Source organism: Rattus norvegicus, chromosome 2 (genome assembly GCF_036323735.1).
Source record: "Rattus norvegicus strain BN/NHsdMcwi chromosome 2, GRCr8, whole genome shotgun sequence".
NCBI lineage: Eukaryota > Metazoa > Chordata > Mammalia > Rodentia > Muridae > Rattus > Rattus norvegicus.
In genome coordinates, this window is record NC_086020.1 from 184,940,190 (window position 1) to 184,953,079 (window position 12,890).

The window sequence follows — 12,890 nt, forward strand, 5'->3', positions numbered from 1 at the left end:
GAGAAGGAAGGAAGGAAGAAAGATTGATCAGAACCTGGCATGGTACCACACACCTAAATTCAAGCATTCAGTAGACAGAGGTGGGTCTGTGTAAGTTTGAGGCTAGCCTGGTCTACATAGAGAGTTCCAGATTAGTCAGGGCTACACGTTGAGATTCTGTCTCAATAACAATAAAAAATTCTTTTTAAATGCCTAGGGATTGATGGGGAGGGGTGAATATGAGTGAAGATGGGTGGGTTTTGGCTTTCAGTGAGACAAGAGAACTCTGAAATGTCTTCATTTGCACTGATGTCTGCCTCAGTTTCTCATTGTTGAAGAGCTTTTGACCCAGCATACTTATAAGTTCAACTTTAGGAAATTATATTTTTATACTGTGTATAAATTTTTGGTTCATCATGTGACTTTTAATTTATACCTGTAATCTGACATACAGTGATAATTTAAATTGCTTCCTCAGACCATATACACATACACACACACACAACTAAAAATAAAACCAAAAAGAATTTCTCTGGATGGGAAAATTAAAATTGTAGAGCTATTGAATATTTATTATTTACTTGTTTTGGTAATTACGATAAATTATACTTTAATTCAATATAATCCTTTTAGAGTTGGATATAATTATTTAAAATTTCACCTGGAAAGAAAAAAAAACAGAAAACCTTAAAGACACTGGGACACACCTCATTTTGTAGAGCCTTTGCCTCAAGTGGTTTGACCACCACACAAAGTGCAAAGGAAGGCACACAAAACCCTCGGACAGAGCTTTACTGGTGGAGAGATAAGCTGGACAAGTAGACATCATGCAGCTTGCACATCAATTTAACACACTAGCTAGACATAAATAGACCCAATTTTAAATAAACACTGCAGCTTAATGGGAAAAACAGCATTTGAACAGTTGGTTAAAATTTTGGGGAAAAATATCCATTGTATGTATATGTTGAAATATTGTATGAAGTCCCATGATTGTATACAATTCTTATGTACACAGTACACAGAATTACTGTTTAGATGTCTGTGTGTATTATGTACACACAGGACCTAGCTTAACTGTACTCCTAAACAAACTCTAGGTAAGTTAATTAATCGTTATAATTAACTATAGAAAAGCTAAAAGGAAGTACAGTTACATATCAAAACTTGAAGGTAACATTAGAATGTTTATATAAAAGGTCACAAAGAGAGCTGAGGAGAGGGCTCAGCAGTTAAGAGCACTGGCTCCTCTTCCAGAGGACCAGAGTCCAATTCCCAGCACCTACATGGCAGCTCACAATGTCTGTAACTCCAGTCCTGTAACACCTTTCTTGTCTCTGTGGGTACTAGGCACATACATGGTGCACAGACATGTATGCAGGCAAAACATGCAAACACATAAAATGGTTTAAAATTTTTATCAAGATCACAAAGGAAGGGGTTGGGGAATTTAGCTCAGTGGTAGAGCGCTTGCCTAGCAAGCGCAAGGCCCTGGGTTCGGTCCCCAGCTCCAGGGGGAAAAAAAAAAAGATCACAAAGGAAAACATGCTAGCCCCAAACTATAAACTGAATTTTAAAATTATTTTTAAGTAATGAAGTTAAAAAGACAGAGATATTCAATCAGTAAACACAAACAAGCTGATAGAAACACTAAGGTCCTACTGAGTCAATGATCAGAGGTCACAGCCTTTTTTTCCTGCACATATTTATTAAGCTCCTCCCACTTTATGGAGCGCCATGCTTTTGAGGATTTTTGGAAGAAGCTGTAGCTGAAGGCAAGTGTGGTCTTGCCCCTGGGGGTCTTGTGTTAGGTGGGGCAGGTAGGAGACAATTCAGAGACGATGCCACTACAATTGGCCTGGTAGATGAAGGGTGCCTCACTGGCTCAGACAGAGATGCTTGAGGCTCAGTGACCTTCATCAGGCAACATTAGGACTGAAGAATTTCCATTTTATGCCAGGTACCCATCTTCAGTACCTGTTGGTCTCTGACTCCAGTCTCTGGAGGATAAGTACCCTGTAACGCTGACTCAGTGACCCCCACCAAAGATGGACAGCCAGGACTATCTACTTGTTACAGGACTAGCTGCCTTTGTACCTGTAACTTGCTTACACAGATACCCAAACATTGTTTTGAGTTGAGAGAACAGATTCCCTTTTAAAGGTCGTTCCCTATACCCCTCCTAGACGGCAGTCTCAAATTCGGCTCAAACACTGTTCGTCCTGCTAGAGGCTTATCAACAAATCTCTTAATTACAATAGAATCAAATCTATGGTCTTTCCCCCAGGGGTCACAAACTCTGTGACAACAGCTGAGGGGCTCACCAAAGACTCCGTTTCTTTGTACGTCTCTCAGCACAAGTTTGTTATGTGCCAATCACAGTAGCACACAATGGGAAGTACCGTGTTCAACAGTAAGGTAGAGGAGGATGCGCTGTACGGCAACAGCGTGCGTGCCAGACGAACGCCCGTTGTGAGGAGTGTACTGCATGGGGGGACGGTAGAGGAGGACACAGAATCTTTACTACAGTTCTGACAAGGGAAAAAGTTTCTAAAGAGGCTGAAGTAAACACTTGAATGTTGCCATGCTGACAAAGTTGGCGTGTACTGGCCCCTCAGGGCCCTGTCTTCGGTTTCCTCGTTTTCCCGGTGCTTTGCTTTGCTTTTCTCTTTCAGTCAGACTGTGGTCCCCATGCCCTCTCCATAGTCCCACTGGCACATTTGCAGGCATTGTCTCTTTCAACCGAACAGCCCCTCCCTTTGACCTATCAGTTCATTCAATTCTTATTTGTAATCAGGCATGGTGGTGTGTGCCTTTTTTTTTTTTTAAACACAATTATTTTATTGATTTCTTACAATCAAATACTGCTAACTAGCATTACTTTCACACATGCATCATTCAGAACGAAGGAAGAGTTCCTCAGTATTTTCAAATGATGCATCAGATAACACAAAGTTAGAACTGAAAATGCACCCTGATTAATTATGTAAACTGGTAATTTTTTTTAAAGCGTAACTAATAATTTGGTTCCTTTCTTCATAAACTGGAAATTTAAATATTTCTCCTGATAGTCTTGAGGTTATCATTATGTTACGAGTAGTGCAAACTGTGGCACGTACAGTTCTGTCTGGAAGCGTGTATCTTACACACCATATCTCAAACAAACAAAATGTGCATGAAATGCATACAGTCAATGCATGATAGAAAGCATGTTCCAAATACAAGTGAGCCTCTCAGGCCACCATAGTTAGCTTTTGCATTATCATTTATGGCATTATAGATTAATTACACATGACATACTTTTATACATTTAACCCTGAAGATAAGAAAAATAAGTGTTTGAAAAATTATTCCAGGTAGCCATTTGGTTTGTATCATAAGAAAGCGACCTCCAAGAGTTCAGTGTCTGCCAAGTCGGAATCATGAGCTTTAGTCATGAAGAAGATAAGTGATGTTTCACAGTGACTTTCCCAGGTCCTGGCACCGCCACCTCTCCCACAACACTCCAGAGGAAGGAGCATCTCCAGCATGGCTGGCCTCCCCCGGGGCCTGGCTTTCCCTTTGTATTTTCTGCTGGATCAGCTGTGTGGCCAGCCTTCCATTCAGTCATTCATGAATCCTTTCAGAATGTCCTCCGAGAGCTCCATCAGAGGGAGTTCTGGAGACGGGAAATCCAGAGGCGGGAGGTTGGGTATTGGAATGTCCTTGGCTTTCCCCGTGTTAGCTGCAAACTTCTGCCAGGTAGAAGAGGCAGTGGCGGTGTCCGAGTGTGGCGGCAAGCCCCACAGCTCCGACTTCTCCACAAAGTCCGCATCGACGTCCAGCTCCTTCTCGGCTGGGCCCTTCAGGAGCCTGGCCTTTTCAGCCTTTAGCTGTTTATTTTCTTTCCTTAGTCTTTCGTTCTCCGCCACAAGGAACTCCACGTGCCTCTTCAACTCTGCAATCTTGGTTGCCTGCTCCTCTATAATCGTCTTATCATCTTTTGGGGCCTTGCTTCCAATACAGGGCTCTGACGGCTCATTCTTTTGCTGAAGTAAAAATAGCAACGTGTCTGGATCCCTGTCAAAGACCCCCTGCACCTCAGGGAGGTGCTTCTCTGTGGAAGGGATGTATGTCTGAGAAAGAAGAGGGCTCTGGCCTTCCGAGTCCTCAGAGGGTCTGTGAGATGCCTGCAGGTGGGGGACTCCATCCCGGTCTGTCCTCTGCTGCGCTTTCAACCGCTCCTCTCGCTTCGCTCTCTTCCACCTCTCCTGGATGAGGAGAAGCTGCTTCATGTGGCTATCCCTTTGCAGTTCCAGTGATAAGTGAGCCTGCTCAGACTGTGTCAGCTTCATGGCTTCAGAGAGATAGGCTGTCGCCTTTTTGTGACAAGAAATCGCTTCTTCGTATTTCCCAGCAGCTAACAAACGGTCTGCCCGTCGGCTCTGTTGGTGAGCAAGGTTGAGGGGTCCTTCCATCACTTCCATAGACCCCAGGGTGAGCAGCGGCCCGAGGCGGAGCGGCGGCGCCTGGGCACATGGAGGGGCAGCGAGGGCAGGGAGACGCGGCGGCTGGCAGAAGGCTCCTGGTGCGTGCCTTTAACCCCAGCACTGGAGAGGCAGAGGCAGGCAGATAGATCTCTCTGAGTTGGAGGTCAGCCTGGTCTACAGAGTGTGTTCCAGGACAGCAAGAGCTATGTAGCAAGACTGTCACAACAACAACAACAACAACAACAACAACAACAACAACAACAAGCAGAACATACTTTTAGCTGATAGAGTATTATGTAAGCCACAGTGGTGGCCCATGCCTTTAGTCCCAGCATTTTGGAGACAAAAACAAGTGGATCTCTGAGTTTAAGGCCAGCCTGGTCTATGTAGTGAGGCCCTGTCTCAAAAACAAAGATTAGGAGTCCCAGAGAGGGCCTGCCTTACTGGTCTCTTCCACCATTTCCCCAAAATGCCTGCAGCTGCTCTTCCTGTCCTCCAAATATGCTCACGGATTTCCGCTGCACACTTTCTTCCTGTCGTTTCTCCCAGCCTCATGGCTTCCAGGCCCAGTTCTAGTATCACATCCCTTCCACTGTCTCAGTGTGTTCATTGTCATCCACCCGTTCACAGTCCCCAGCAACCCAGCAGAATTCTGGAAGAAGACAGCCCTGTCCTGTGGGAGAGCTTGGCTGAACACTGTACAAATAACAGGGTGAGTTTTAAAAAATATTTATGGGCTGGAGAGATGGCTCAGTGGTTAAGAGCACCCGACTGCTCTTCCAGAGGTCATGAGTTCAATTCCCAGCAACCACGTGGTGGCTCACAACCATCTGTAAAGAGATCCGATGCCCTCTTCTGGTGTATCTGAAGACAGCTACAGTGTACTTATATATAATAAATAAATAAATCTTTAGAACACTGCTGCAGAAAGACTTGTGAGTTTGAGAGGTTGGTCTGGCTAGATAGTAAGACTATGTCTCAAAAAAAATTTTTAAAAAAAAAATAAAAATAAAAAATATTTATTATATTCCTACACACACACACACACACACACACACACACACACACACGATGTAGCTATCTTCAGACACACCAGCAGAAGAAGGCACCAGATCGCATTTCAGATGGTTGTGAGCCACCATGTGGTTGCTGGGAATTGAACTCAGAACTCGCAGTGCTCTTAACCATTGAGCCATCTCTCCAGCCCCTAGGGGTGGTTTTTTATTCATTTTTTTCATTTCTTCCTTTGCTTCTTTTTCCTATTTCCTAACAATAACAATCTGTGTACTTTTCTTCTCTTAAAAGACTTATTTTTATTATTTTTAATTATGCATATGGCTTTGTGTACACAGAGACCAGAGGCACTGGATCCCCTTGGGCTGGAATTACAGGAAGCTGTCACCTGTCTTAGGCAAGAACTTAGTATTTTTAGACAAGATTCAAAGAAATCTGTGGTGGCTACTAGAGGTGCAGGGCAGCAAGATAGAGCTTCAGTGTGATTTCAAGCTTAAGGAGACAGGCTGAGAGCGGGCTGTGACCATGATACAGGCCACACATGAGCTATTTCAAGAGAGGAAACTGACAAGTCAACAAACCAGATATAATTAGGTTTAAAAAAAAAAAAAGGAAAGAGGAGTCAAAGATGCTGTCTGGTCTGAAGAGTTATAGTTCTAAGACAAAGCAGAGAAACTGCAACAGCTCGCACCGTTGTCTCAGCACATAGGAACCTGAGCCAGGAGAATCAAGAGCTCAGGGTTAGCCCGGGTTACAGAGTGAGAGACTGTCTCACTCAAAAGCAAAACAGAAAGGACTGGAGGGAGGGAGAGATTGTATAGGGAGTGGAATGAAGCAGGTTACAAGGATCCTGTCCCTGAGATTAAACACCCAAGGAGAGGAGTCCATTTCTAAAAAAGATTTATATATATATGCTCTATCTGCATGTACCGATACCAGGTGCAGAACAGGGCACCAGATCTCATTACAGATGGTTGTGAGCCACCATGTGGTTGCTGGGAATTGAACTCAGGACCTCTGCGAAAGCAGAGAGTGCTCTTTAACGCTCAGCCGTCTCTCCAGCCCTGAAAAGTTCATTTTTTTTATTGACTAATGTTTTGCAAAACTTCCCACCAAGTAGTATATATTTTACACAGCATGTCCGTTAAAACACAAAACCACACTGAAAGTTACAGGACAGAGAGAAGGGTGAGGCCGGGCCGGGAACCCCAGTAACAGGGAGGAAAAGGCTGACTGTGCAAAAGCTCACTCAACTCAGAGACTAAACATTTCCTTCCCTTCAGCATGCTGAGGTCCCTGTGGTTTAAGACTTGGTGACCAACACCCTGTCGGGAAATTAATTGTCCTGCCATCTACCCTCAATCCCTTCTCCCACGGGGCTCCAGGGAAAGAGATTTTAGCAAAAAGGCCACACACATTTAAGAGTCCTGAATCGGTCTCAGCAAGCCAGAAAGTACTTACCTTTAAGAACCATCTCTTTCATTCTCAGCCTGGATAAGCATTTTCCTTGGGAAAGGGGGTATATGTAGGTCTCCAACTTATGAGTTTCAAGGCCACGGTCTTATAATTGGGACAGACTAGAGGAAACAATTGCTCTTTGCAAAGCCAGAGCTCTAAATCAAAGCCTGGAAAAGAGGCCAAGGGCCCTAGGCTAACATCTGTTGTTGAGTCATAGCCTGAACAGACTTATGCCTTAGCTCAGCAGCTTGGCTCTGAGGAATGAGAGAACTCGGGGGATTACACAGGCCCCACAAAAACAGCCACCCAGAACCAGGAGCTGGCTAGAGAGGGAGCATTGCTTTTCTATCCCAGTGGGCATTATCTTCCTCCATTAAGGTATGGTGTCAAGCAGAACATCCTCCCAAAGGGGAAATGTTTCATGGAACAGTTCACGGTGAACAGTGATTTAAAATGGGGACGAGGCTAGGCATGGTGGGGTATACCTGTGGTCCCAGCACTTGGCCAGCAGAGCAGGGGGATGGTGACTTTGAGGCTGGCCTGAGCTATATGATGGGACTCCCAAGAAAGACTCAGACAGAGATCCAGAGACACAAAGAAAATGGACAGGAGAGGTTGGGGATTTCGCTCAGTGGCAAGCGCAAGGCCCTAGGTTTGGTCCCCCGCTCCGAAAAAAAAAAAAAAATGGACAGGAGGCACCTGGCCTGGACCTCACTCTGTAGACCACGTAGACCTCAGCTCCACAGAATCAACCTGCCTCTGCCTCCCGAGGACTGGGGTTAGACGTGTGCCCCACTATGCTCTAAGTTCTTTTATTTATTTTGGCAAACTTTTATTTTGAGACAGGCTCTTACTAAGCTGACCAGGCTGCCCTTCCATTTTCAGTCCTCCTCCCTCATCACCAAAGCAGCGGAGGCTAACGACCTGCTCGTCTTAGCTGAAACAGGAGCTACCAGGCTCTTCTCTGCTTAGCGCAAGGAAAAATGAAGACACGGAGTATGGGCAGTTGTTGGGCAGGCCAGGAACAAGCACTCCTGTGAGCTTCTCTTCCAACACCAGGCATGCAGCCCAGGTTTATAGGAGGCTGACAATGATGGCTGCATGTCTGGGCAGCTCTTAATGCCCTCGTGGCAAATGTCCCAGAGAGGCAGAACTCAACCTCTCTCCAGTAGCACACAGGAGTTGGCTGAAAACACCACAAAACACAGGCAATAAAAAAAGGCAGAAGCCAGGAGTTACCATCTCCTCGATCCCATCCAATATCTCTGACTAGAAAGGCTGTCGAGATGCTGTGGCTTCCCACGCACTCTCCTGCCTCCTCCTTGGCCTTGCTCCTTTCCACAGTGTGCAGTGGCTTAGGAAGCAGATACCAGAGCTCCCCTCCTGTTTTGTCTTTTTTTTTTTTTTGGATCCAAAGAATCTTTTAGAGCCTTGCTTCTGATCTCCAGAAAGTCTCCTGCCCACTTCCTATCTCCACCCCACATCTCTGCTCCTCCCATGTAGCCCAGCAGGCCCTGCTGGAGAGCCTCCCTTTCCTGCAGGGCAACACTCACTCCTGCATCCTCTAGCTGGGCCAGTCTTCTTGGCACCCTTGCCAACCCCACCCTGCTTCCACCCTGTTAATATTCTGAGACAAGCAGTCTGGATATACCTGTGCCAAGCAAGACTGCCAGTGAGAGAGAATCCCAGGAGTCAGGAGACACATCCAGATCTGGGCTGGGAGGTTTCCAGCACATTTTGATGCCTGTACTGTGAATACAGCTGAAGCAGGGGGAGAAAAGTTACATTCTCAATGGAAAGAGAAAGGGAAACCAGAGGGACCAGGCAACAGGACTGTGTTGTTTCCCATTTCCTTGGCCCAGAAGAGTTTGTGTAATTTCAGCTATGTCTTGTTTGGCCCTGTAGCCAACTAGCTTCCTGGCAGAAAGGGAGGGAAAGAAAAAAACTAGTGTACGAACAGAGATTGCCAGAAACTACTAAACCCTGGAAGAGAGTTGCAGTCAGCATTTCCAGAGCTTTTCACTTCGGCAAAGGATGTGAACTGCCCATGTGACTCTACTCTGACTGCAGCCCCTCCGTGCAAATCAGGACGCAAGGTGGCCAAACTCAGGGATCCCACGAGGTCACTACCTTAGACAGGGTCAAAGCTCGGGTTAAACCATGAGGCCTGATGGCTTGTAACTTTTCTGAATACCACAACTCCTGCACACTATGGTCTGAGAGAGCTGCAACTCACTGTTCACATGTTGACACAGGATGCCACCTTTGAGAGACATATATTAGGTGCTTTCCTTCTCCCCAAACAGTAAAAGGCTCACAGGGCAAAGAGACATGTTAGCATAATTTATTAAAGTCCCATACAAAGACTGTGTGTGTTACAGACAAGGAAAGAATTTGAAGGGACACAGAGATTACGTTCAACCCCCTCATTCCGCCTGAAGTCTCAGGAACTGTACAGACAAAGCCAGGCTCTGGGTCCAGTCCTGGCACAGAAACACACAGACTTAAGGCTTCTGGTTGTGAGCCAAGCAGATCTAAAACTGAACCTGTTCCTATGGTCCCACACTCAGATTCGTGAATACTCTCGAGGCTACTAGACCACACCACACTACAGAGAACACGACGAGCTGCAGGGTCATTCAGGGCTGGGATGGAGGTTGTTAGGGGTGGGAAGGTTCAGAGAGAGAAGAAGAACCAGCCTCCCAAACAAATCTTGACTGCCCTATTCCCCAAACAGCACACACCAGGCACGCACACGAGCCTCCTGAGTTCCAGGTCCACTCTGGAGAAAGAAGGGAAAAGCAGCAGCTAGAGGGATGGCATGAGGAATCAGTATGACACTGTGAAACCGACCAGGCCAAGCAGAATGCTTTCCCCATGTCCAGGTAAACCCAAATACCTTAGCAGAAGGCTGAAGAACACTGGCTCTAAACCAAATATAAGATGTAAGCAAAACCAGCAATAACTTAGCAAAATAAATACAGTAGCAGTTCTCAGCTCTGCGTTATACAGTAGCAGTTCTCAGCTCTGCTGTTATATAGTAGCAGTTCTCAGCTCTGCTGTTATACAGTAGCAGTTCTCAGCTGTTATACAGTAGCAGTTCTCAGCTCTGCGTTATACAGTAGCAGAGCTCAGCTCTGCGTTAGGAAGACTGAGGTGTGCCTCTCAGGACACCGCAGGGGAAAACCCACAGATGGGGAGCTTCCACAGCCCTAGAGAATCGACCTACTAAAACTGCTGCCCGAGTATACATTCCTTTGTCCCCCAAAAGGCAAGGCTATCTAGTAGGCAAGGTTCCCTGGCTAAGACCAGTTAGCCCCATTGGCTGCCTGTAAAATGCCCTGGTCAGCATGGCACAAGGGTGGAGCCAAGTGGAAAAGCAAACAGTTTGTTGCTAAGAACCGAGCTGTGTTTGCAGAAGGAACTTTGTTCCCCCAGGACACGCTCCAATCACTGTGCGTCTGTGCTTCTAGCTTTTGGGGCTGAGATGAATTTTGTCACTTCTCTGGACTTGATGAGGGCCTGGCTTTTGGGCAGCCAGATTCCAGTGCATACAGCAGGGAAGCTCTGTTGCATGGAAAAACACTAACTGAGAATAAGGATATTGCTCCGTTCCTGCTAGCAGGAGTCTGTCTTCCCAAGGTCTGCAGTGTCCGGAGACTGTGCTCCTGACCGTCTGCCAGCAAGCAGTGGAGAGGAGCCTGGGGCAGGAGCCCGAGACCTGGGGCCACCAGGGTAGTCAGGAAGTCAGAGTCAGTATCAACCGTCTCAGGGTGGAGGGCTTCTCTGCAAGACTGAGGCGACAGCAATGGCAGCATCCATCTCCTGGCAGCTCAGGTTTCCACCACGCGGATGAGAGGCAGAGGCTTAGGGCTGGGAGGCTTCGATATCCTGACACTGGAGAGAAAGGAGTAAACGCTGAGGAGAGCGGCTGTGCCCAACTCCAGAGAGCCTCCCCTCCATGGTGCCTCTGGAATACTACACTGTGGGGCTGACTTATCTCTAGAGAGCTCAGTAGTGTGGAGGACAAGCTGTGGCCTGACACTTCTCTCTGGTGTCAAGGGTGACAGACAGGAACAGTTACATATCCAAGAGGTTGGACAAAGCTGGGTTCCCCCCAAGATTTAAGGCCTTTTTTTGACTCTCTTAGAAACAAAAGACCCTTCTCTAGAAATACACGACTATATGTATAAATTTGTGATAGGGAAATATTACAACTGTATCTTACATACAATCTTTGGGGGCTCATAACTCCCAGAAGCCATGCATGGTCCTCCCAGGCTACAGGGTAGCCTGTGGAACTTGGATGGGAGATTGGGGCAGCAAGCCGGGTTTAAGTCTTCCTCAGCAAGGAGGGCTCTCCTGTTCTCCTGGGCCCACTCTGCACACGTACTTACCTGCCCAGGTTCTCTGTCTTGGCCCGGGTCTGTGTACTGAAGTTTCCATGACTGACCTGCTTCTCTATTAGATGCTCCATGCGGTCATGCATCTCTAAGTTCTGAAAAGTGAATGTGGGTTACAGCGGGTCTCTCTGGCTTGCTGCATGCCCCATCTAGCCTGCATGGATGCTCCTGTTAGACCCATGTCTACTAGCAGCCACGGGTGTCCTCTCCCTTCATCAGACGGATCATACTCTGCCTCAAGTACCTGCCCTTCAGTAACTCGGCAACACTAGTCACTCCTGGTTCCCCTCCATATACACTTCCTGGACGGGCTTCTTGTCTTCAATCAAAATCGTTTTATGTCTTTGTCAGCAGCCTAGTTTTTAAAGTATCTGTAGTTTTGTTTTTGTTTTTACTTTTTGCTTATATGTATGTCTGTGTGAGTGTATACCACATGCATACAGGTGCCTTCGGAGTCCAGAAGAAAAGTGTCAAATGCCCAGGAACTGGATATACAGGTGGGTGTGGGCAGCCAGGTGTGGGTACTGGGAGCTGAACTCAAGTCCTCTGGAAGAGCAGCAAGCCCTTAACCTCTGAGCCACCTCTCTACCCCATATTTTTGCTTTGGCTTGATTTTTCCTGCTATTTTTATCTTTAACTCTAGACCATACTTTCTCTAAATACCCTGTCTCTTATCTGTCTCTATTACACAGTGGCTTGCAAGGGAGTCAACAGCTGTGCAAAGCAGGAATGAGACTAGGAAGTCACCTTGATAGCCGACTGCACCCATTACCAGAGCTATGAGGAGATGCCAACCATTGCACGTGCCCTCTTCCTTCAAACCACTGTCGCAAAGCTCCAATGGTTGAAATGAGCCATGGTAGTGGCTTGTACCACAATGCTCGCCCCGAATGGCAGGGATAGGTCTTACCAGTCAGCTGCTCCCTGGAAGCTGTCCACCACCAGGGAACAACGCCCCCGATACTTCCCCCCAAGCCGCCGCTAGACAGGACCAGCCCCCTCCTGCCTATGCTTAAGCGCCCAGCTCTGTGTTGGGGACTTCCAACACACAAACCTCAGCCTCCAAATAGGCAATTTTCTCCTTGAGCTCTTGAATGGTGGCATCCTTTGACTGGATCACAGCTTTTGAATTCTGGAGCTGCAAAGATGTATAGATGTAGAGTTCATTTTGCAGAGACTACCCAGGCACTCGTCAAACTCTACACTGGTTATAGGGCAGACGCCAAAAGGGCAGCTCTGCCCCCTCACCGTTTCACTGGTGTTTCTACAAATCCTTTCTTTTTTTTTCTTTTTTCTTTCTTTCTTTTTTTTTTTTTTTTTCCGGAGCTGGGGACTGAACCCAGGGCCTTGCGCTCGCTAGGCAAGCGCTCTACCGCTGAGTTAAATCCCCAACCCCTTAAATCCTTTCTTTTCATCACTAATGAACCCAGAAGCAGGAGGAGGAGAGGGGATGCCAAGCTCAAAGCCAAAGTACATAATAGGTGAAGCAAAACCCTTAGTTCTGGAAAATGTAAATTATTTATTCGTTTGTCTAGGGAGCATTTACTGAGTGCACACCACATCACAG

General features: G+C 46.7%; 2 protein-coding genes across 6 annotated transcripts in view; both read right to left on the reverse strand.

The window, feature by feature from the left end:
• Window positions 1-533: 533 nt before the first annotated feature.
• Window positions 534-9,108, reverse strand: RGD1560263 (similar to nuclear receptor binding factor 2). 2 transcript variants are annotated; one of them, XM_063282735.1, is made up of 2 exons: window positions 4,416-4,648; window positions 534-4,330 (listed from the first exon to the last, which is right to left on the reverse strand). In XM_063282735.1, the coding sequence occupies exons 1-2, from the start codon at window positions 4,495-4,497 to the stop codon at window positions 3,582-3,584; spliced, it is 831 nt and encodes a 276-aa protein (XP_063138805.1). In that variant the 5' UTR covers window positions 4,498-4,648; the 3' UTR covers window positions 534-3,581. The 2 variants fall into 2 exon arrangements, with proteins under 2 accessions (XP_063138805.1, XP_063138804.1); XM_063282734.1 differs by having other exon boundaries at window positions 534-9,108.
• Window positions 9,109-9,247: 139 nt separating this feature from the next.
• Window positions 9,248-12,890, reverse strand: part of Tuft1 (tuftelin 1) — a 45,885-nt gene continuing 42,242 nt past the window's right edge. For 3 of the 4 annotated variants that reach the window (XM_006232890.5, XM_063282271.1, XM_063282272.1), the window contains 3 exons: window positions 12,378-12,461; window positions 11,318-11,418; window positions 9,251-10,817 (listed from right to left, as the gene is read on the reverse strand). In XM_006232890.5, the coding sequence (XP_006232952.1) occupies window positions 10,754-10,817; window positions 11,318-11,418; window positions 12,378-12,461 (249 nt within the window). In that variant the 3' untranslated portion in view covers window positions 9,251-10,753. Of the gene's footprint in view, window positions 10,818-11,317; window positions 11,419-12,377; window positions 12,462-12,890 lie in introns of all 4 variants that reach the window. The other variant, NM_001360750.1, reaches the window with a different exon arrangement.

Coding starts and splice junctions, on each gene's coding strand:
- RGD1560263 (XM_063282734.1), bottom strand. CDS start 4,445: ATGGAAGTGATGGAAGGACCCCTCAACCTTGCTCACCAACAGAGCCGA.